The 25215-nt window shown below is 35.8% G+C and overlaps 2 protein-coding genes across 4 annotated transcripts in view; one reads left to right on the forward strand and one right to left on the reverse strand.

Annotated features, from left to right (window-relative positions):
• LOC111508060 (retinal guanylyl cyclase 2) overlaps window positions 1–11953 on the forward strand; it is a 307875-nt gene extending 295922 nt beyond the window's left edge. For 2 of the 3 annotated variants that reach the window (XM_074184092.1, XM_074184091.1), the window contains 3 exons: window positions 3593–3796; window positions 6819–7101; window positions 10379–11953. In XM_074184092.1, coding sequence (XP_074040193.1) covers window positions 3593–3796; window positions 6819–7101; window positions 10379–10516 — 625 coding nt within the window. In that variant the 3' untranslated portion in view covers window positions 10517–11953. The remainder of the gene's footprint in view (window positions 1–3592; window positions 3797–6818; window positions 7102–10378) is intronic. The other variant, XM_074184093.1, reaches the window with a different exon arrangement.
• Window positions 11954–17597: 5644 nt separating this feature from the next.
• Window positions 17598–24617, reverse strand: Hr83 (nuclear hormone receptor 83). The gene is made up of 5 exons (XM_074184260.1): window positions 24614–24617; window positions 22199–22339; window positions 22042–22137; window positions 21736–21981; window positions 17598–18361 (listed from the first exon to the last, which is right to left on the reverse strand). The coding sequence occupies exons 1-5, from the start codon at window positions 24615–24617 to the stop codon at window positions 17979–17981; spliced, it is 870 nt and encodes a 289-aa protein (XP_074040361.1). The 3' UTR covers window positions 17598–17978.
• Window positions 24618–25215: the final 598 nt, after the last annotated feature.

Consider the following 25215-nt stretch of genomic DNA (forward strand, 5'->3'; position numbering starts at 1 on the left):
ATGTGATATCCTCAGCAACTTATTCAATAGTGATTCGACGATTATCTATTACAATTTTTTCACTTTCTCAACATTTTTATCGGTTGCTGATGTACTGGAGCGTCCAAGATGAGCGTTGTCGTTCACATCTTATCGACATTCTGTGAAAAGTTTGTATCGGAATACTCAGAGTACCATCACCATATGCCCCTGTCAACATTTTGACTGTTTTTTACCTCTTGATTCCATTTTTCAATAAAAATGTGATGCAAATTCTTCAATCAAATGGAAAAATCACCTTATTTTTTCAACGTATTGATAGTGATGAACTTCCAACACAAAGATATATTCGAAGAACTCACGATTCATGTCGCTGAAAGGGACAAATCAGCTCCATCCCAATGACAATTCGTGAAAAACATGTGTATAAATAAAAGTTTTATTGAAAAAATATTTTCAGAAGAAAAAATGTTTGGAAACAATTTCATTTTCAATAAAAGTCAAAGAGATTTCGCTTATAAAATAAGTTTTCTTTTTTACCCGCAAATACTCGAGTTATGACATTTTCATTTTATTCACACTCTATACTGATGATCATTTCAATGTTCCATATTTACACCAATATGAAGTTTGTTTGCATTATAATAAAGATATCCCCCCTTATTTCTAGTTTCTGAAGGATACTTTTGAACTAATTGCAAACAAATTATCGAAAGACTCCAGAGAAATGTCAGAAATATGTTCCATCAAAATTGATGGTTCATAGATTTCGCTAAACTTTCCCGAGTTTGAAACTATATATAGCTCTTGCGAGCTCCAAAAGCGTCTTACTTTATTGATGGGTTTATTTCAGAAGTTATGAGAGTTGTTCCATAACAAAGTGCTTTCGAAAACATCTTGAGAATCGGGAGAAGCGCTTGTTGACTATAGTTCAACCTCAGAAATGGAATTGGACGATTTTACTTGTATTAACATTTTTCTACTGAATGGAGGAGCATCCAATGTAGATATTGTACCATTGAAGTTTATTGCTAGTTGATATTTGAATATTAACAGTAGGAAAATTAACCTCTTACGTTACTGATAATAATTGCATCTTTCCTGAATCACCACCAGTATGCTTATCAAATCGGCAAATCGACAGATTTAGCATTAAACAACCTTGTAGGGAAAATTTTCCAATCCTTTGTCAACAATGAGATTGCGGTTGCTGTATTTCTCGATATTGTAGGAGCATTTGACAATACACTACCTAAATCTATAGGATCATCTCTGGCTAGGAAAAGTATAGAATCGACCATAACTTACTGGATCTATGACATGCTGGTAAACAGTAGTGAACAGAACTGCAATTACGACTCTTCAAGACGAGGCCATTAGGTTCAGGGTAACCAGAGGCTGCTCTCAAGATGGGGTACTATCTCCCTTCTGTGGTAACTGCTGATGGATAGTCTGCTTGATTACCTCGACAGAAGAAAGGTAGATCTGCAAGCTTATGCAGATGACCTTGTCATCTTGGCAAGGTCCACGTCGGGTAGAGTAGCTAGTAATATCTTCCAAAGCGCGTTGGACATTGTTCACAGTTGGTGCCTGAGGGAGCAGATGTATGTCAACCCCAGCAAAACTGTGATAATCCCCGTCACCAGGAGGAGAAAATTGGACGATCTAACGCCACTTTCCCTCAATGGTGAGTTCATTTCATTTGGAACGGAGGTGGAATATCTTGGCATTGTACTTGATAAAAAACTCACCTGGAACGCTCACTTGGAAAAAGTTTTACACGAAGCCAGATTGTCCCTATGGACATGTCTAAGGATTTGTGGTGAAACTTGTGGTTTAGGTCCCAAACAAATTCATTGGATTTATGTGATGATTGTCAGACCAATGATCACTTATGGTGCAATTGCCTGGTGGCCAAAGGCTTTACAGAAAACGGTCCAGGCGAAGTTCTCTGGCATAGCCAGAGATAAGCTTGTTTGGCTATCAGTAGTGTCATCAATACCATATCGTCAGCAGCCATGGAGATCCTTTCAGATCTAACTTCTCTCAAAATTTTTCCGGAGAGAGAGGCTAAATGGACTGCATATAGACTTGTGCACATTGCCAATTGCACAAATAAATCAATTTAATGCAGAGTGCAACAGACTGTTGGTTGACACTGGAAGTCACAGCATTCTGGAAATGACCTCTGACTTTATGCCTCCAACTGTGAACTACGAACTGCCTTATAAAGTACTGTTCCTGAGTAGAGAGGGCTGGATCCTCCAGGAGAAGGAAATATTAGGAGCAGTTGTTGGTTCACAGATGGATCAAAAATACCTTCCGGTTCTGGGGCAGGTGTTTTCAGTCGCAGACCCAGAACAGAGATATCAAGCTGCCTAGGAACCTATTCTACTGTATTTCAAGCGGAAATTTACGCTATTAAATCATGTTTGGGGAGATTGTAAGAATCCAACCTCATACGCATTTCAATAAAAATATTCTCGGACAGTCAACCGGCGTTGGAAGCTCTTGTCTCCTACCGAGCAACGTCTAAATTAGTAGCAAATTGCCAAAAACGACTCTCCTCAATAGGAAGACTTAACAGATTGTCTCTGGTCTGGATTCCTGGGCATACTGGCCTGTAAGACAATGAGGCTGCTGACTCCTTTGCAAAAGAGGGTGCTGCAAGCAGCTTCATCGGACCAGAACCTGTCATTGGCATCGCTTTAGGCTTTACCAAACAAAGATTAAACACCTGAATGGCAATAAGATTCATGGACTACTGGCAGAATCTTTCAGGCTTGGCCTACTCCAAGGCGTTTTTCTACCCTTCAAAGCAGAGTGCAACAGACAGTTGTTGGACTACAGTAGAGATGAACTACGATGTTTAACAGGACTTCCTACTGTCATTTGAATCATCATATGCAGAGACTCGGACTGTCGAAAGACAGTGTGTGTCACCTCTGTTCGGAAAATTATGAAACAGCAGAACACATACTTTATGCCTGCCCCGCTGTAGACCGAATCAGGTATTTAGAGTTCGGCAGAGCCGTACTCTTACCATCTGACCTGAAATACCATTCATCATACAAATTAAAAGGCTTCGTTAAGAAGCTGGGTTCATTTGGTCTAGTGTGAATAGGTGTGAGTCACAATAAACCCTTGCGGGTTGCGGTGGAGGATCAAATAGATCCACTCACCTTGGACCTAACCTATTGATATTAAAGTTTGCTATTCGTCCTAAACTAATATTTCAATATAACATCGTTTTTGACTAGACAACATTTTTATCAGCGATACCGAACTAATGCGAACGCACGATTACAAGGCAGACTTATGTTTATAATGCGAAGAGTCTAGGAACCTTTTACAATAACTTAAGCTCATTTTGAATGAATCAGTAGTGAATTCTCAACTCTAATTAGGACATAGTCAAAATCTTACAGTGAAAAGTTCATCGAAATAATATAGCTATTCTCGAATACGCTTCTGTACAGTTCATGAAATAATAGAATTAGCCCAATTACCCTCTAGTAGTTCAATGTAACTTCCATTCCTCCATTCCACCATTTCCAACTTCCGATATTAATACTTGTCCGGCTAGTCTATTAATTGAAATTTCCCATTGTAGATTGGACGAAAGTCTTATCATAAGCACGTCAGTAAGCCACAATCACGGAGAGGACTTCGGAGACTCCCTTTCTCTAGAATCCCGCCTCCATTCAGCCGACGATTACAGCAGCAAGTCTCCCAGCATTAATCCCTCTTTTATGAGGAACATGGAGATCTCCAAGTTCTCCACTCTGGCAAAGACCGTTGACGATGCGGGACAGAGGTAGGGATTATCGGAAATTTCAATCCAGTGAAATGACGTGTGTCGAGACTTTTGACCGTCTTACTCTGATTCAGGACTCGTGATAATTTGAAGCTTAATTGAGGAATATGTTGAAGGTTGACCATTTGAATTAGTTTCACAGTCATTTATGAAATTTCAACAAAATTGAATCATTACTTAGGAATCAGAAAGCTTATACAAGGTTTACCTTGTTCTCACAAAAAGTAGAAACAACAATTTTTTTCTGTGACGGGAAAAAAGTTTGACATTTTATATCTGATGACAGGTAACAAAATGTCACTTCATTTTTTGTTTTGAAATTATAAAACAACGCATTTGCTTTTTCAGCTGCAGGAAAACCCGGAAAAACCTGCAGCACCACATCATCTGAAGATCTTGATCTGCCAATGTCCCATCTCTCATTGGATCCTCCAATAGAGGATCCAATAGATTCAATACATCGCCAGAACACGACTATCGTCAAACCTAAACCAGTCCGTTTCGTCTTTGACCAAGGCGTAATAATGACCAAATTCAACGTCAGAACCACAGTGAACAATGACTGCATGAATATTATAATAGTGGTCTGCTAGATTGAAATGTTCATCTATTTCGAACCTTCGAAAGAGTTTCTTGCTTCCGTCAGAGGTTGAGTCTTGTTTGAAGATCATCAGTGTTATTATTAGATTGACTGGTACCTCAGTTATACTTGTTTCCTTATAACAGTCAGTTAGTTCCATTCCATGAACCTTGAATACGCAGTTTTATAAATTTTCCGCGATTCAGCTGGCAATAATTTTTGTGACGCTACTATCGTTGCTTCTACTAACTAAGGTGGAGTAAGAGAAAACTCGGATTTAGACATTTAATCAAAATAACTACTGACCACTAAGTTCGCAATTTTTAAATCAACTCACAGAATTGAATTGAATAATTTATTTACGAATTAAAAAAAAATGAAAGATATTTGATTTTCTATTGATTGGTTTCCTAGCAACGCTATATGAGTACAACAGCCTCCCTGTTTAAAAATTCAAATTTCACATATTGTAATAATATGTTTTTTTCAATATTAAATCGTCGTTTTTCTCGTCACAGAAAAAAAATTGTGTATTATACACGGAAAAAATATTAGATTTTAGAAGAAGATTAAACCCGAGTTCAATCTTCCTCTTCAAGAGGAAGATTAATCTCGGGTTTAATCTTCCTCGTGAAGATGATCACTTGGTGATCGAAAGACGTGTCTAGGAGTTGAAAATAACGATTTGGTGTTGGGGAAAAACTCCACTAATATTCATTATTATACCAAGGGTTCCAAACATCCATCATAATTACTCGATTTGATTACCAAATTTGAATCTGTTTTTATTCAGTAGCGAGATTGGCTTTTGGTTCAGTATTATGATATCATTGATAAATAAGTATCATAATATCATCCAAAAGTAAGTTATAACGTAAGTTATAACAAATGTGTAGGTTAATTTGTTTTTTTTTCAAAACAGATTAACCTTCGATTCAAAATTATTACCCTATCATTGCAGTGATTCCACTAACTGATTCCAGTAACAACAAAAATCAGTAATGAAAAACTTGATAGACATATTGCTCAAAGGGACTCAAAGGAACCTCCAATGAATTTTATACAATAATGCATTGAAACAATGCATTATTGTATAAAGAAGAGATCTGACAATTCCATTGTCAGATCTCTTCTAGGTTCGCAGGCTCACAAGCATGAACTTTCAGAAATCGACTTGATAACTGGAATAGCAAAAAAATTTAGCTGAAAACTCTAAGCACCTGTTTGATAGAATGTCGATAATTTATTCATTTATAAATGACCTGAAGTTGCAATCTCAACCACTACGTTCCTGACAGAATAGAATACTTAAATTTTTTAATTCTGAACCCAATCTTGAATTGTGAATTCACCCATTGAAAATTCTTACAGTAGCAGATTCAGTACATTATTATTTTGATAATAGATTGCAACAGCTTATATCCTTTTTTCGAAAACAAATACTGGAACACAGAGAACAAAAGTAAATAAATTACAAAGTGACGAGGTGATTATGGCCAACTTTTTTATAGGATGGCCACTATAAAAATTAAGTGATTCCAAAAATCATTCCAATTTGTTGTTGTTTTGTGTCGTAGTAATACGCTATTATATTACCTGATTCCTTACCATGAATTTTTTTTAGGTAGTTCTCATAGATATATAGATAGGAAGGGCGGATGGGCGGATGGGCGGATGGATGAATGGAAGGATGGATGGGCAGATGGGCAGATGGGCGGATGGGCGGATGGACGGATGGACGGATGGGCGGATGGACGGATGGACGGATGGACGGATGGACGGATGGACGGATGGACGGATGGACGGATGGACGGAAGGATGGATGGATAGATAGATAGATATAGATGTTTATTAATTACGTTATATAAAATAGTAGATCATAGTTTGCACTTAAAAAGACAAAAAATCACATAGGCATAAAACATTATAAGTATATATGTAAGTTGCCAAGCAGGCAATCAGACAGGTAAATTATTAGCGAAGTATATTAGCAAAATATGTTGGGAGGCAGATCTGAGAATATGTTTCATAAGTGTTTCAAATATTCAGAAAATCTGTTCAATTATTGAAGGGTAATTAGTGAAGTCCCTTATTTGACAGTGTTATTCTTATTGTTGTTATTTGTTATTAAGCAAATTCTTTTCTCATTTCCATTTTCTTGAATAAAACGTTGTACATCGAATATCCAGATAACGAATGAACCAATATAGACAAAAATTACAGAGGTTATAGAAGAAGAGACCTTGCAAATGATATTTATTTCTACTCCCCTAACAATAAAAAATATAGGGGTAGCTGCTGCTCGCAACGATGAGGGTTTCGAGTATCCAAATCAAAAATATTATCAATCTGATTATTTCGTGCTTTAAATTTTCATTAAAATACTGTTTTCTGAAAATTCCCCGAAGAACTCATCTTACACAAATATTATATCATTCACAGATCTACTGACTGTCATATCGTGAAAAGCACTTCGAGTGACGCCCCTTCGATAACTCTTGGAACTCCAGTTTCTGCGTCGGAAGTGGCAGCAGCTCTTCTGGGAGCATCAACAAGTTCCCTCTGTGGCTTTCGAAGACATCGAAAGATAGAGGAAGAAGACTTGAGCACCCCGTACAATCACTACAAGTGTTTAAGTCCCAAACACAGGGTGGGGAAATTGCTGAGGAGGCAGTTCAGTCTGGATCGAACGGAGGAGACAGTAAGAATCGAGGATAGTTTGTTGGTGAGTTCATTCATTTTTTCAAATTATATTTCATATTATACAATACACACCCAAAAACATATGCTAAAATTAGATGTTTACCACAATAAAAATGTCCAAATGTGTAAAATGTGGTAGTAAGATATAGGAATATACAAAAGAAAACCTGAACAAAACATAAAAATGGTATAAGTTATTGCAGAAGCTAGATGAATTTATTATTTATTCTGTTAGTATACTTTAGTCTATCGCCCTAAAATTCATCCAAACTATTATAGGGTCTATCAGAGAGTAAAACGTTGATTGCTTAAATTCTCAGGGGCTTTCTATACATTTAACGTGTTTTGGCAGGTGGTTGAATATTTTTAGGCCATTGTAAATTACTGAGGTTTTAATAAGTGTCGAGGTGGGTGAAGGCAATCTGAAATCGTCAGTCTGACGAGTGGAATAGTTAGAGGAGACCGAAGGAAATTCATCTTTATGCTTGTTCATCAAATAGGCCATTTCTAATACGAAAGTGGCATATTCTGATGAATATAGACCTTCAGGAGTCTTGTTGTTTAATTTTGAAGAGATAATGTTTCGCCCTTTTTCGAAGTACAAATACAGAATTCATAATAGTGTTCTAGAACATACTCTCCAGAACGAAATTTAATATATCAAGTGTGAGGCTACTAGTGAATAGTAAACAGATTTAGCTGCAGAAGATCCCATTTCTCTAGAAGTTATTCTCACCGCATAACAAGCCGAAGAAAGTTTTGTAGTGAGTATTCCGATGTGGTCTTCAAATATCAAGTTGTTATCTATGATAATACTCAAGAGTTTGGTGTCTAATTCATTCTCTATAACACTTTATTGAGTAATGGAACAGTTTCCAATATAACCCCGAAAAGATATCAAATAAGTTTTGTTGATATTTAAAGATTAGCATCGCACCAGTCCTTGATAATTCTGATACCTAAAGATATGATTTTGTGGAGATCTGCCATAGTATTGTGGCGAATCTGCGAATAACGTGAACTTTTCGTTTATATTTAACGATATCAGATCATTTATATCCAAAAGAAAGATAATATGACCAAGAATATACCCCTGAGGGACTCCACTGTTTATACTAGCTGCAGTTGATAATGAAGTAGGCATTTTAATTGTAATAACTGCCATTGCGACGGTTAACGTAAAATATTATTTTATTCATTGAGATCGAGGTCGATCACCCGATTCTTCGGTGTCGATATTTTCCCAGATAAAAAAGCGTTTGAACTACTTCATGACTGTCGGACCTTTAAGGGTCCTTGTGGTTATGTACAAGTTGGGCTAAACTAAACAAATGAATATATTTCATCCTGCCGATGATCATACACTTGGGAAGGTTAAAAACGCTGAGATGAGGTTTTTGTGGGTAGCGTTTTTGACGCGGGGCTTGGGATTTTTTTGCGAGAGATACAGAAAGTCAGCCCGTCTAGAAAGATCGGGAGTCTCATCCCTCAGCGTTTGAGGTTCAGGAAGGTGGCCTAAATAGGGGAGATATTTTGTCTGAGCGCGCGGTGCGAAATTTAAGGAAATCCGATAGTGAAATCGTAAGCCGTTATTGGCTACAGGAGAGTTTAAAATAAAAGTGTTGGTGTTGAAGACAGATCGGGTCAACAGAACCCATGGTTGATCATGAACCACCCAAAGAGGCGTTACGTGAGTGTTCGTTTTTTTTTTCACTAACCAGCTGATATTTAGAGAGAGTTTACATATTATTTTGTCTGAGTCCACTTCCTATGTGCGGAGAGGTGATATTGTTGGGTTCCTAGTGCTGATTGTTTATCTAGAGTTCATATTACAATTACGAAAAAGGGCGAAACTTTGAAGTTATACACCACTCTCCCAAAAGTAAAACTCAAAGTATTTTTTGTACTGAGTTGGTGCGTTTGTAGTTGTTCAATAGGTTAAATTAATAGTAAATGGCATGGTAAAATTGATGAAATTTCCTTAAGTCTTTTTTCTATTGAATTTAACGTTTTACTTTAATATAAGACTTTACACGTTGTGTTTTTATTATTTTATCCACGGAGTCGTTGTGTTACTTATTATACTTAATTTTTGGAACCTTGGACTTTCATTTTCCCTTGGACTGAGAAAAATACCATCCCCGTAGAGTAAGATGAAATTACGAAAACAAAAACAAATTAGAGACTTCTTTGTCAATCTATCGAGAAGCGACTAGTAAGTGAAAAGCATTAAAATGCTTGGAACAATATTTTGAGAGAGAATATAAGTAGATATACCAAATGGTCAGATTTAACCCATTAACGGCCAAGACATTAGAAATTCTTAATTTAGAAAAAATATTTATTGTGGCACGTTTAGAATATTTAAAAAAAGAACAATTCGTCTTTAAAAAAATATAAACTCACAGTATTGAAAAAAACAAGTGGGTGCGTAAGCGCACCTTTGGCCAAAAATGATTAAAATAATCGAATGAAAAAAAAGAGTAGGTGTCCTATTTCTTCATATGATAATTCAATGATAATTAATGATAAAATACCGGATTTCGTGCGATCGGCACGAACCGTTCAGCCTTTTCGGAATTGCTTGACTTCAACATTTTTATGTGGAGAAATCTATAACAGCAGCTGCCAAATTTCATTTAAATAAAACAAACACGGCAATAGTGAGATGGTTGCCAAGGATTGATAGACAGTTAAGTATTATTTCACTGATGACTATTTATTTATAGCATAACTACTTGATCGAATTCTACCACTAATAAGTCAATCCATCAATGCCATAATGATACAATTTTCTGAGCAGTATTTCATGATTTAGATAATCGAATGCTTTGGATAAATCACAAAACACTTCTGCAGCTAAACTGAGATTGTCAATATTGTTATAAACTTCGTTCAGAAGGGACAATATGACTTCATTAGTATACTTTTTCGGTTGGAATCCAATATTGTTTGCAATTTATTATATTACGTGATATTGAGAAATCAGTCAAACGATTTTTTCCAAGTTATTCTATTAGTTTGGCTAATGAGGGGAAAAGACAAATTGGACGAAAGTTTGAGACTTCGTCCAAATGTAAAAATTTAGAGGCATACATGTTACAACTGAAACTAACCTCCTGAATGAATATCAGAAGAATGAATAACGCATTTTTCTCAACTCCGGCACTCTATTCAATTACATTCAATCTCCACAGATACCCCAATTTATACTCGAACGGCCCAAACGGCGATGATAAATCGCATTCCGCCCTCAACGTATACGCTCCATTGAAATGTGACGTTTTCCGATTTTTCAGATAAGCCCGAGATTGTGCAAGCAGAATTCTGCAGGGGCGGCAGATTTGGAGAAAATCGAGGAGATTCCATTACGGCTTCCCTCGTCGTCGCCGATCCAGTGCACTTTGTCCATATCCGTGGATTCGCTGATCCACTAGCTGAAGGAGGAACCTGATAGAGGTTCCAGGATACAAAAAACAGGAGACATTCGAGGACAATCACTTAGTTTCATCGATATTCAGCTCGAGTTAGGACACTAGATAGATGTACCCTAATTCTCTATGAAAATAAAGTTAAGAGCCTTTTGGCTGACAGGAGAACGATAAAATCTACAGAATCTTGTTCTGAATTTTTTCATAGATGTGGCGGAAATCATTAGCAAATTCTCGAAATAATTCTATAAAAGGAGGTTTCTGATTCAGTATATAAAATAGTTTTGGCAAAAAATAGAATGAGTATAAGAAAAATCATAAATTGTTTCAATGTGAACAGGATTAAATAAATTCTGGTTGAAATAAGATAGGGAGAACTTAAAGTAAGTCTTGTATTATCAATTGTTTTCTGAAAGTTACAGTACGGCTGGTGATATGGTGAAAAAGAGGAAAAACAGGCCAAAAAATCCATGTTTCATTGAAAAGTCATTCGTTATAAAAATGGTGGATTGCTTAAAAAATGCGATCGTCGAAAAACGAAACTGTATACAGGGTTTTTCGCAAAAATGAACCAACCTCATTTTGAAATTATTAGTTAAATGGTAACTGCGATAATTTGTATTCCTCAATGTTTTTTGGAGTTCAAAATATTCCACAATTCGAAAAATAAACGTAGCTGAGTGAAAGTATAGAATATTACAGGGGGTGCAGTTCAGAAGACTAAAATGGAATTTTAACATCTTCCTTCATCTTCAGCTCATCCTGAAGTGTTACTGCGTATAAACTACTGTAGAGTTCAATTAGTCTGGAAAAAATGAAATTTCTATACTTATCTTTCTTTGGTCTATTAACGTTTCGAATAACAATGTTTTCCATTTTCAGAACTCAATAAAGAAACTTGTGAAGAACGCTTCATTATAAAACATGTTGATCTGAAGAAGTTATTGTACAGTAAAATACTTGTTATATGATTATGTAATGAAGGGTGTATCAAAAGTGATGACTTCGATTTCAGAGATGATTGATTCTTCGACTTTGAAGAAGTATATGGAAACTTTGTATAGGTATCTAAAATACTATATATCACATAATAACTACCTGCGGTGTCACTGTATTTGTTATTTGAAATCCCATATTATTAAAAATCTTTTGCATCTGAAATATTTTGAGTTTCATCAAAATCAGAGAAAAAATTTCGGAGCAACGAATAAAAATCGGGTAATATAGCTTTTCTCATAAAATACAGGGTGAGCCATCGAAAACTTGACATGGAGGTTTTGGGTACTGATCTTGGGAGGGGGACAGTTTCTTTCCCCATTTACAGCGTCGTCACTTCAACCTCGGAGCAGAGGGGTGAACGACTCTTGGAATTTTAATAGTGAATAGGGTACGAGTCGCACATCGTTTGAAATATCTTGGAATTCTCTAAACAATGGTGTACAGTTTTTTAAATTTGGACGAACCATATTAAATTTCGAGTTGAAGTTACTTACTTCATTCTCATGTTAGCATATGCTCAAAATGGGCGCCTCCAGCTTTCATGCAATAATAGAGATTGTGCTGGAAACGTTCTCAAACATTGTGGAGCATTGTGGAGTGATTTGGCTACATTCATTTGTGATTCGTTGCCGTGAATCTTCGAGTGATGCAGGAGGAGTACAGTAAATTCTGCTTTTCAAATGACCCCACAGAAAGAAATCTAACGGCGAAAGGTCTGATGATCGTGGTGGCCATTCGAAAGTGTCCCACCAATCCAGTGATCCGGAAAAGTCTGATCCAATGTAATTCAAATACCTAATTGAAATTCATGATGTTGATTACACCTGATCACATTACCTGCGTTACTCCATTAAATTTCCTTAGATTAAATTTTTTGCTGTTGAAACTCACTCAAATGGACTTTGATGTTGTAATGAATTTTACTGGAGTTATTTTCAACACCTCGACATTTGTTTTGATCACCAAGTGATCATCTCCAAAAGGAAGATTAAACTGTTTAATCTTCCTCTTGGTTAATCTGTTTAATCTTCCTCTTGAAGACGATCACTTAGTGATCGAAACACGTGTCGAAGTGTTCAGTGTTGGGATAAAACTCCAGTAATATTCACTCCAATAGAATTCAACCAGTTTCGCAAATCAGTATTATCAGGAAATCTACATCAACGATCGTATTTGTTTTGGGTAGTTCATCATCCAGATTCGACATCTACTGGACATACTGAAACTAATTCTGATGGTGAAACAAAAACAAAGTTCTGTCGACTGTTTTCATTTACTGTTGTGGTTTGTATCGATTTCCGTGGGTTAGAGTTTTTATATTACCTATTCATCAATTTCTCAAGTCTACAATCTGTAGAATTTCTTCCCTATCCACCTATAATTTCTTGATAGTATGTTTTTGTGTTCTAAGTCAAATGTCAAAACAGTTTTCTGTAGAAAATTGACAATAACCTTGATTGTTGGTCATCAGAAGAGATGACACTTAAGGACGATAAATTTTTTCTTCACAGAGATTTTCGCTGTTTTGGAAATTTTGACTCCACTATGATATTGGCCAATTTCGACACATTTCGACACATTCGAAAACATTTTCTATATTCAATCAACATGGTTTCATACCCCTTCATAATGAATGAGAAAAAGATTGAATTCAATATATACAAATGATAAACTTCAATATTTTGAGAGGTAATTTAGTCTTCCATATGTTTCTTCTTTTTGAATTAGTTTTTCAGAAAAATTTTCCTGACGAATGAAGAATCAGTTGTGAAAGATATTAACCTATGCAAAAATTCAGAATATGATTCAGTAGGTTAATCTTCCTTATGAACAGAACTATGTGATTCAACTATAGACTTTAGAATTGATGAAAGCGGTACTGTCAAATAAACTAGTGTCATCTTCAGTGCAGAAGAAAATGCAACACTACTTGGTCATAAATTCAACAGAATCTCATTATTTATATCTCGAATAAAATGTAACAACTTGACTCAAAAACACATTACTCGTTCGAATTTGCTTCATTCAATTCAAGAACTCCCAAATTACCTCTATCTCTTGAAGTATTTTACTGTATTTTTGTTTCCTGTCTAGGTCATACGTCTTGTGATCTCTACAATGACAAATTCTAATTTTATTTTGCTTTCCTTTAACAAAATGAAATTGTATAGAATTTACAGATTTACAGGTATTACAAAACATATTGATTTTCAAAAATGGCGAATGGTTCGGTGCCAAAACATGAATAATAATGGCGAATGATTCGGTGTCAAAACGTAAAGAAAAATTGCGAATTGAGTTTGTGGCATTCATTAATGTTTGAAACCACAAATTCTGCAGCAACATGTAGAGTTCACATTTTCAAAATGGTCAACTGAATTGGAATGAATATAATGTTTAGGAAATTACAATGTTGTGAAACGAATCGATAGATTTCATTTAAAAAGGCGAAACATGTACATATTTAATTGACCATTATGGGAAAAGTATTTCGAAACCTCACCTACACACACGATATTTGCAATGTATTATTTCGATAAACTTATACTTGAAAAATCATTTTGAATTCTGTTTGAATTTTGACTTATTTTACTCCATAATGTCATTACTTGTTACCAGAGTGTCACTAGTTAATTCGAATAAATCTTATGAATTAGTGATTTAATTGAACTCAAATCAATTAATTTCCTCATAAATTAAATTAATTTTGTGTATTCTGAAATTCTGTCATGGAAACTCACTTTTTCTCCAATATTATATTTTTATCTAGAAGTAATCAACAAAATACAGTTCCAAAACCATCACTTTTACCAAACACCAGAAATGCAATACTCTTCTCAACGGGCGTTCCTCCTGAAGACCCCAACTTGGTGGAATTGTATTGCTGGTGTTTGAAAAAAGTACTTGTTCTGCATTCATTCTACGACAGATATTTCAGTTTCACCGTTTGTTTGAAATACGGTTCTCTCATTTTCAAATGCATCTCTTCAAGTTTGAAGGTTGTCAATTCAACCAGGTCTAATTAAATGCTATTTTCAACCTTTCTCCCTAATTGAATCTTTGGAAAGATTTCAAACTAAATCATTTAAAAATATTTCAGGTAATCACATATCTGCCAAAATCTGAAGAAGATTCACGGTGATAATAATATTCTTGCATTTTAATGTTCATATAAAAAGTTGATGTTTGAACAATGTCTATATGAACTCAAAAATAATCTGGATATTTTTACACTTCAATGAGCAAATACGAGGTCTGTGAAAAAATTAAGTTGCTTTTCATTTTTCTCAATTTTTTTCATTTATTCATCAATTTCTATTTCATTCTCTTCAAAGTTGTTTCTCTCAGATATAATACACTTGTGCTAACCTTTTTTTCCAATCCGCTAGGACTATACACATCCGGACTATACACAGACGGAAGTGTATGCTATCTTGCAGTGTGCAAGGCTTATTAAATTGAGACCTCGAAGAAATGAGCGGATCAATATTTTAACAGACAGCAAGAGCGCACTTGGGGCTCTGACAAACCCGAAGGTGAAATCAAAACTGGTCTGGAAATGCCATGAAGAACTGAATGAACTTGAAAACAAGAACAAATTAACTTTGTACTGGGTGCCAGGGCATTCAGGAATCACAGGTAATGATAAAGCTGATGAATGCGCTAGACACGGATTATCAACTTCATATATAGGTCCTGAACCAGCTCTGGGGGTACCAAAATCATTGGTATGAAATCAGATTAGGACATGGACCAATAAGAAGCACACAGAGTACTGGACAAAATTACTTGGCAACAAACACAATAGAACCTTCATTAGGGAGCCGCCCGAGAAAAAAACCGAAGAAGTACTTCAATGTAGTAGGGATCGGCTAAGAATGATTACAGGGTTACTAACCGGTCATTGTCCGCCTAGAGGACACCTGAATAAAATGGGGCTATACAACGGAGACCTCAGCTGCAGATTATACAACGAAGGGATAGTAACAGCTCTACACATCTTATGCGAATGTGAGGCACTGAATCACAGGAAGAAGGCAATATAGGGAAGTACAAAATTACTTCCAGAAGAATATGACGAACATTCAACATGGACACTGTACAAACTAGTACAGGAAACGAGACTGATGGAATGGGTGTCATGAGAAGATGAGAGAATAAACGCAATAAGCCCAAGAGGCTGCAGTGTTTTCTGGAGACTTAGACTAAATGGACAAGTCAGACAGCTCCCAAAAACACCAAACACCAAAAACAAATCCTCTAAGCAGTTCTGCTATCACTTTTTGAGCTCTCAAAGCGATTTGGTTTTCTGTCTGTATCTGTAGGGTAGGGAAGGTGAGTGTAGGCCCACAGCACTTAGGCCACATGTGACCCATGGTACATCCTCCCAAGGAGTTGTCCTCCTAGGTCATCGTCCATCCTGTCCTTTCCAGGAAGGTGGACAGGTATCTGCGAGATATCTCCTATATATCGGCAGATGTAGCCAAGACTCACCGAACACACACTCTCTTATTGCCGATAACTCCGGACATTCGCACATTCTCCATAGAGGTGTGTCCACTTGTGGATGTGTTTCCTTAGTTGACAGTGGCCAGTCAGAAATCCTACTGTTAAGCGTAGATTTTTCCTTTTCATCGCCAGATATTTCTTCGGCACCAGCTTCCCAGGGTCGCCCAGGGTGATCCTGGCAAGATCCAGGGTGCAGGATTACCCTGGCGGGGTGATCCTGCATCCTTTGATTTCATTCCATCTCTTTAGGAATTGAGCATGGGTGTGACGTTTGGCTGGTTCCACAATTGTCAAAGTCATCAGGGCGTCGGTGCGATTCGGATTTAATCTCCTAAATCGTCACAAAACGCCGTCCTTTCATGGGCTCTTTAATGAACATGAAAAAGTCACAAGAGTGCAAATCTTCTGAATATGGTGGCTGCGACAAACATAACGGTGGTGTTTTTGACAAAAAAATACGAACAAAGAATGAAGATTGAGCAGGTGCATTATCGTGATGCAAATACCATGCATTGTTTTTCCAAAATACCGGTCGTTTCATTCGAATTACTTCTCGCCAGCGGTGCTTAATTCCAAGATAATACTCCTTATAGACCATATGGGAAGAACTCCTGATGCACTGTACCACGGTAATTGAAGAAAACAGTGAGCAAACCTTTACCATTTCATCGAAATTGGCGTGCTTTTTTGGCCTTGGCTCTCCTGGGCTCTTCCATTGGGACGATTGGACTTTGGTTTCAATATCATAACCATATACCCATGATTCATCACTAGTTATGGCCCTTTTAAGTAAATCTGAATCGCCTTTGAAGTCATTCAACAATTCCTGGGCGAAGCTTGTGCCGGTTTTTATAGTCAAGATTCCTTAATTTTGGAATGAACTTCTTTGCCACACATTTCGTGTCCAAATTTTCCGAAAAAATTGCATGGTACGAGCTAAACAATATGCCGACATCCTCAGCAACTTCTGTTATGGTGATTTGACGATTCTTCATAACAATTTTCCTCACTTTCTCAACATTTTCATTGGTTATTTATATGTTGGGGTGTCCAAGCCGAGTGTCGTCATTCATATCTTTTTGACCTGCTGTGAAAAGCTTGTACCACTTGTAAACATTTCTCTTACTTAGAGTACAATCACTGTACGCCACTGTCAACATTGTCTTTGTGCACTTTATTTCATTTTTTACAAAAAATTTGAGACAAATTCTTCGATCCACTTTTTTCGATAGCAGAAAATGCCTCTCATCAACAAACAAAACATGCTGAACAGCTAAATACGTCCGAGGTAAAGGTACCAACATAAAAAAAAATGAAAAATTGCTAATTGAATTACGTAGCTTGCGAAATATGAACATTCATCTCAACTTTTTAACAGACCTCGCACGTGATCAGAGACCACAGTCATATTAATTTTGATATGACAGAATTATCACTACTTGCAAAACCAACTTGAAATAGCATTTTCAACAGAGTTGAAGTATGGAACAGATCATTCCAAAATTCTTCATATAATTACTGACGTCGCACTACTTTTTCATAATAGATTGTTTTTCACATACCTTTCTTCATCTCTAACCCCAGTTTAAAGCACAAACTTTGTAATATTAAGAAAAACTAAACGATAAGCAATTTCAATATTGATTGTGTCCTTCAAGAAAGACTAGACTTTTACATCTATGTACTGTAAGTTTTTTTTACTAGTTTTGATGGTAAAGAATCTATCCTAGACTAGTGAATGTGGTTAGCCTGTTCCCAAGACCCAAAATGTGGAAGTAGACAATCCGAAAGTCTGAGAAACAGACCCTAATTAAGAGAATCAATGTTATTATGTTTGAAATACTATACATGTTGTTATATTATATAGATTTATGAGCATTTTTTCTAACCAGGTTCATTCACATGATTTTCTTTATTGTAAATATACACTCGAGAGTAAAATTGTATTTTCATTTATCCCTCAAATTCTCGAAATTACTGTTTCTATGGGCACTAATCCTATAATAGGTTTGAACAGAAAAGAGTACAAAACAGGAGCTGAAGGGTAAAATAACTTTGGCATGGCCAGTAAAATATCGATGAATAATTTAGAATCATTATTGAATCTCAATGCAAGACTATCTAATGAGTACTTCATAAGATTGCTCGCTAGAAAAACTTGTTCTTCGTCTTTCAATAAGTCCATTCGACAGAGCAGCACATTTTCGAAGTGTTCCAGTGCATTTATGTCCAGTTTCAGATACCTCAGATGTTTGATCGTACTTTGAAGAAAATAAAAGACGTGTTCTATGTCCTCTGACCAGTATGCAACTCTCAATATGAAAAGGGGAGCCCATAGATGACCTGAAATATATAATATCAAATTCAAAACAGCAATTCAGTACAGTTGGTTCATGATCAGTTTCCACAAGAAATGGATTCAATAGAAAATCTTCAGTAATAGAAACTATATTTTTTTAATGAAATGTTTTGTTATCACATGTTTCTCCTATATAATTTTTTTTCTGTCCTATGATAAAGCTGGTTTGTTCAATATCAATTCAATTTATTTCAATTCCCCTGTGTGACGACTAGTTTTGTGAGACGGTTTGAACATCTAACACACATGTTCGGTCACAAAGTTGCTGCCATCTAACATATTTTATTCAAATTTTTCCGAATAAATAAGATGACTCATCATTGAACCACTTCTTATTAGAATAAAAATGTATTTTGATACAAAAAATGTGGAAATCTTCCAAAGAAAGGAAGGAGCAGTAGAAAGCCAAAGTCTCTCCTGAAAATATACCTTTTCAATTTCATAAAAATGTACTTCGTATGTAGTATGCAGATTATAGAGAAAGTGTAAACGCTACAATAGTATATTATGCAACGATCATGTAATGATGGTTATTAAGACACGAGCATTAACCGGGATACGAAACGAGCCGAAGGCGAGTTTTGTATGGTATATGCGAGTGTATTAATAACCATTACACGAGAGTTGCATACGCTATTTTTTCTGAACCCGATAAATAATGAAAAACTATAAATATTATATTTGTATTGAACACATTTACAGTAATTAACTCATATTTTTTTAAAAAAAACACAAACTAAATGGTATTATCATGGATATATGAAAACTATAAAGATTCTAATTATATTTATATTGAATATAACAACTGTAATTAATCTGATCGATGGTATTCCTTCTATATCGCAGTTTTCAGGTCGTTGTATTGTGCTGACCCCACTGTTAGTGTCTCAGAAAATGTAAGACCTATAAGTTCGGTTTAATTAAAGAGAAGATTCCTATTTTGTGAAACTGAAATATTTTTTTTTCAGATCGAGAATACCTATCAGAGGTTGTTATTGAAATGTTTGCCAAAAACTAGAATTGTCGAATTTCATGTTTTTGGCTGTACTGCCTCCATTTCGAAAGATATTATGCAAAAGGCGGAGGACATTTCAATACTGTTTCATATTTGTTATGAACCAATTTACAATGTGACGATTCGCTCGTTAATGCAGGTACCTGTATTATTAAATACATAGCTGAATTTGTTATTACAGTGGCTAAAAAACACGCTTTTGAAGAACATCGAACTAAAAAGTTAAAAATATTTTTTTTAAATGAGCTTGAAACAATAACGAACGAAAATACTAGTATTATTGTGAAAAAAGGGACGGGTGCTTGATATACAAAAATATGGCACAAAGCGCCCACGCTTTTTTCACAATGATAACAGTATTTTTCGTTCGTTATTGTTTTAGGCTTGTGTAAAAAAAATTTTTTAAATTTTCAGTTCGATGTTTTTTAAAAGCGTGTTTTTTACTTTTTAAAACTATATTTATTTTCCATTTTTTAGTTTCTTATGCTATAAAAGCGTGTTTTTTAGTCTTTTTGAACTACATTTATTTTATCTGAACTTTGGGATCAATCAGCCATATATTGTTTCGAAAAATGACCATTGATAATTTCCGATTCTGGAGAAGGAGCCTGAAAATCAGCTACCAAGCCCAAGGCAGCAGACGGGCAAAGGAGGGTTACAAATTAAGCAGCAGGCGCGCGTGTTATAAAAAAAAACTTTTTTCAAATGAGGAAATAGAATAGAATCGAGCAATAATGTCGATATTGGCGGACAGATGGCGATACGTACATCGCCATCTGCCCGCGAATAGACCAAGCAATAATGGCGATAAATCTGTCAAACACACATCCCGAGTTCGAGAGTTACAAGCAAACAAACTAACATACATACATACAGGTGAAGCTAATAAAAACGTGTTGATATGAAAATTAAAAAAAAAATGATGATGAAATGTAATGAACGAAACATTGCATTTCAAATTGGTGCATATCAGATTATAACAGATCTAAAACAGTACTGAAAAATCTCCTGCCTTTTATTATATCTTTCAAAATAGAAGCGGTAGAGCCAAATACCGAAATTGAAAAATTTCAGTTTTGGTGAATATTTCCAAGTTCCTACTTTTTCTTTCCTGTTGTAATTGAAACCTTTGGTGTTTTCGTATCTCCTGAATTGTTGAAAAAAATGAACGATGAACTCCACTGACGACAACATAGCTTATTAGTTTTCAATTCAAAGAATTACTATCGCTATTCAAAGAGGTAATGGCACATCGATATTGGCTACTAATTCGTTTCACTCAAAAATGAGGTGAAATATTCCTGAACCCACAAATCATATCAAAATTTCTTATGATGTACCCAAAATGGAGTAAACAAAGCTACCATCTCCCGATTTTCTCAGAAGAGATTTTCATATCCAACCACGGTCTTTCAACTGATGTGTTCGAGAAGATAATGCACAAAGTGCCTATAGTCCATAAGTTTCCTTGTATTTCAGTAATTCATTTTGAAAGATAAGCAATTACGCAGCAGATATTGTGACTCCCTGTCGTTATAATCTATATGCACTTTCGAATTACAGCGGCCATTACACAGCAGTGGCGCACCCAGGAGAGAGATCCATTGGGTCGCAGCTCCCCGAGATTCATAATATATACATAGATAATAATTGTAAAATCAGCTCATCTAGTAGATGACATCTACTATCTATCTACTACTAATATAAAATAAGCCCACTGGTCATCAGTCATCCAATATATCTATTGTAACGAATCTGAAGCCGCTCCTGATCGATACATCAGACGAACAAACACATGACATCACCGCCAAATAATGCAGTCGAGAATATCCTGTAATTTTCTAGTACCAAAACGACTACAACTTTCCAGAAAGGACTGTTACATTATGTAAAAACGTCTTCCCGACCCAAGAGGGCAGTTCAGAAAGTGAATCCAGCGTCTAAACAAGAAATTAAAATAGTGGAAATAAATTAAGCGTTAGTTACTAAGAGTTGTAAATGAATTAGTTTATGATTAGTGAAATATTGTTGGAAAAACATTTTTTGAAGACAGTTGATTTATCAATTTGTTACACTATTATGATACTATAAGGCTGCAACCGTATGGATCGTCAAAGTTTTATATCATGTTTGCTTTAAAGATGTTTCTTACATGAATTTTGCATGTTGATTTAACGAATTTTGTTTTACAATTGGTAAATATATGTAAATATATCATCTTTAATGAATACACTATTTTGTTTCTTACATAAATGTTATATGTTGAATTAAACCCTTCCCCCCGAAACTTAATCCTAGATGCGCCCTTGTTACAGAGTATACTGAGACACCCCTACATCATACCTAGGATAATATTTTGAGACTCCCGACTCAGACTGCCGAATCCGGAATTTCTTTTTGCCTGTTTCACGGCTGTTAAGAAAATATGAGCAGCAATCTCATACATCTGGTAGGTTTCTGCACTTCGGGATGGAAATGTTTCAGTAGGTGTGATTACGTCAAGCTTCTCCTGAATCGACTGTGGACTATTGGGATGCGTTAGCATCTTGCTGTTTTTTGGTTTTCTTGGACCACGTTCTTCCTGGACAGCTATAAGTAGAATTTTTTCATGAATCATTGACATGAAGTCACTTTTTTCCCAAGTCCTACCTGCAATATTCATATGAACTGCGAAACACCTTTGCAATCGGCAATAAGGGCACCAGTTCCTCCTTGCCTTGTCAATGGTGCACCGTCCAATACCGGCTGCATGAAATAAAATCGAGTAAGTACCACTGTGAGTAGTAAAAAAAGAATATTCACTCACTAATGCAAGTATAGTGAACATTTTTCCTTATACTTCTTTTGAAGAAACAAGAACAACCGTCGCAGCAATAGACCCCATAGTGTTTGCCGTAGGATCGATCACCACACACTCTGCAAGGAACAGGAGTAGGCAGAGTTCTACCTGAAACCAATGAAAATCAGTACAAGGCGTGGACACGAATTGATAATTTGTCAGTTTTCAGATTATTGGATTATAATTATTACGTTACTATTATTGTGGAGATGCACAAGCGCTATAGAAAAATCTTTAATGTTCCTACATTGAATTAGGTTTACTGTGATTGATAATATCAAACAACAGAGAATCGACAAAAAGGATAGTTGCTTATAATTGTCCCGTAGACCGATGCTTTCACTTGGTCATCTCACTATCACGTTCTGCTTATTGATCCTCGTTAGTCTGTGAAGAGTTTTGATTAATATTTTTGATTAAGTTAGCAAAACCATTCGAATATTCAAACAAGAGTCTTTAGAAATCTATGAGTTACTAGTTTAGTAACTTGGTTTGAAATTTCCAAAAACCATAGCTTCCCAAATTTCTGCTAACGCAGTTGTCGGTTGATTGGTCAAACCACCAACACTGACAAAACTTGGCAAGTTGACTTGGGTGTCACACCAATAGGTCGTTTCATTTATATCCCGCTTGCGTTTACGCAGTTATTTTTATCAAGTACTTTTCTTTTTGTCTTCAATCGAGGACCGGTACTGACGATGCCCAATAGACTGTCTACCGGTGGCTCTTAAATTGAAATCAATATGGGAATGATCAGAATAGTACTTATCTTTTGATTTTTATGCAGCTTGACTGCATTAACCTTTCTCGATTTTGGAAAAACCCAAGAATCCAATATATTGCTCTACTGACGACAGCACACTTGTTTTGTCATAACATTTGGATTCCAGGAAATCGGCTCCAGATGTAAATCGTCACCGGCAGAGAGGTTGAATATGTTAATGAGAATCTAGAAGTAATTTTGAATTGGTGTTCAATTCAATGCCACAGAAACACAAAGATCGGTTTTCTCCAAAAATATAAATGTTTCCAAACCGGATATAATAATGTCAGGTCAGACAATTCCGCTTTCTGCTTCGATAATTTGTTGGAGGTTGAAATAGACACCAATATGTCTTGGCACAATCATGTCGCTTGAACTGCAAAGGCTGCTTCTCAAAAGCTTGGAACACTGTTCCGAACCAGAAAACTGTACACCCCTCAGCAACTTTTGATGCTTTATAAAGCTCAGATCAGACCTCAGATCGAAGAAAGGTTGGAAATTTGTCACTCTTCTCTAGATACTTTCATGATAAATATTCAAGTGACTTGGAACATTTGATTCCAACAAGAGCGGTACATATCAGAAATACGCGACGGACTGTGGCTGCTCATTGTTTTGAGGTTCAACTCAGTACACCTCGAACTGTACTGTTTAAAAAATATTTCATGTGGAATAAACGTTCATGTGGAATAAACTTCCTGAGAACGCTCTAAGAGCGCCTTAAGGATTTTTCTGTAGTGCTTGTGTTTTGTCATTTGAAAAAATAAACCATTCTAATTATCCTCATCAACATAAAATTAGCAGCTTACTATAGCATGATCCACAGACTCGCCAGCATAGAAAATTTTGATACGAAAATAAATTTGATGAATCAAATTTCAGTAAACAACAACTTCAACCCTAGCATGATTCATCATATCTTTGATAAAAACTTTTCAGCCAGGCCATAAACCAAGTATATATTCCCACATTAGAAATAACACTAACACCTACAAAACACTCAAATAAAAAGCCCAGTAACAAAAGAGTACATTAACATAATTTGTGGAATTGGTAACTCCTTGGGTAGACATATAAAGAACAAGTCAGAAAGGGACAAAAATAAAAATTCATGGGTCTATGAATCAACATAAGGATCATGCCCAGAACTTTATATAGAAAGGACTTCAAGAAGTTTTAAAACGAGAATCTCGGAATATAAAACAAGTTTTGAGCTACAGAAAACTAAATCCACCTATGCTTGCCAAATTTTAAGAACAACTACGATTTTAACATTGACGACGACATGTTACATAGAGAAAATGAGGGTCAACGATTGAACTTGCGAATCTCTGAAAATCAATGAATGCAAATATTCAAAATTTTCTTCCAAACGACCAACAGAAAGTTCACAATCAATGAACTTGTTCTCATAAAATAATATTGTATTAATTTATGCTTCCCAAGTCTACCTGTTTTGGGAATTTTTCTGGGAATCGCGAATCAAATAACAAATTTCGGGATGTGTGTAGTTTCATCGATTTGAAGCGTTCAGTTGAGGGTTTACGCATCGCAGAAAACTGATTTGAAAATTAGAGTCTCTATTTAGTTATTCATTAAAAAAAGTATTGTAGACTTACCCATTTCATTCTCACACAACTGCAACCACCAACATATCCAGAACGTAACTATATATAAACTCATGGAAATTCCTGATTTTATAATATCAGTTTGATTGCTGATTGACAGGTACACCATTAACGAGGCACTTCAACTTCTTTGTTGCTTTACCCTTACGCGTGGCCTTTTGACATGACCAGCACTCCAAAATCGTGTCATTTTAATATTTCACCACGTCGGTAATGGTGGTTAAGAGGTGTCTGTAACGATTGTTTTCATTTACATATAAAGGGTGTGCATGCGAAAAGATTTTCTCAACCAGTGTTGGATTTGATATTGTATCCAGTCGTAGGTTTATAAGTTTTAAAGAATATTTTCAGACAAAATTTCAACTAGCTCATAAAAATATCATGATAACCATCAAAATAATTGTGTGAAAGCTATTTTCGGGACTTTTTAGCTGTGGTTTGCCGGTTTTTTGCCTGACGTTTCGTCTACAACTACACAAAACACAAGGATAATTTCCATAGAAATTAAAAGGCAATGAACATCAATAAAATCTGGATTTCTGTGCCTAAAGGTACACAAACAAGGTCAGATGATCCATTTGAAAGAAACCACT

Source organism: Leptinotarsa decemlineata, unplaced genomic scaffold (genome assembly GCF_025532065.1).
Source record: "Leptinotarsa decemlineata unplaced genomic scaffold, Ldec_3_MD MMD2_tig00026354_RagTag_RagTag, whole genome shotgun sequence".
In the NCBI taxonomy this organism is placed as follows: domain Eukaryota; kingdom Metazoa; phylum Arthropoda; class Insecta; order Coleoptera; family Chrysomelidae; genus Leptinotarsa; species Leptinotarsa decemlineata.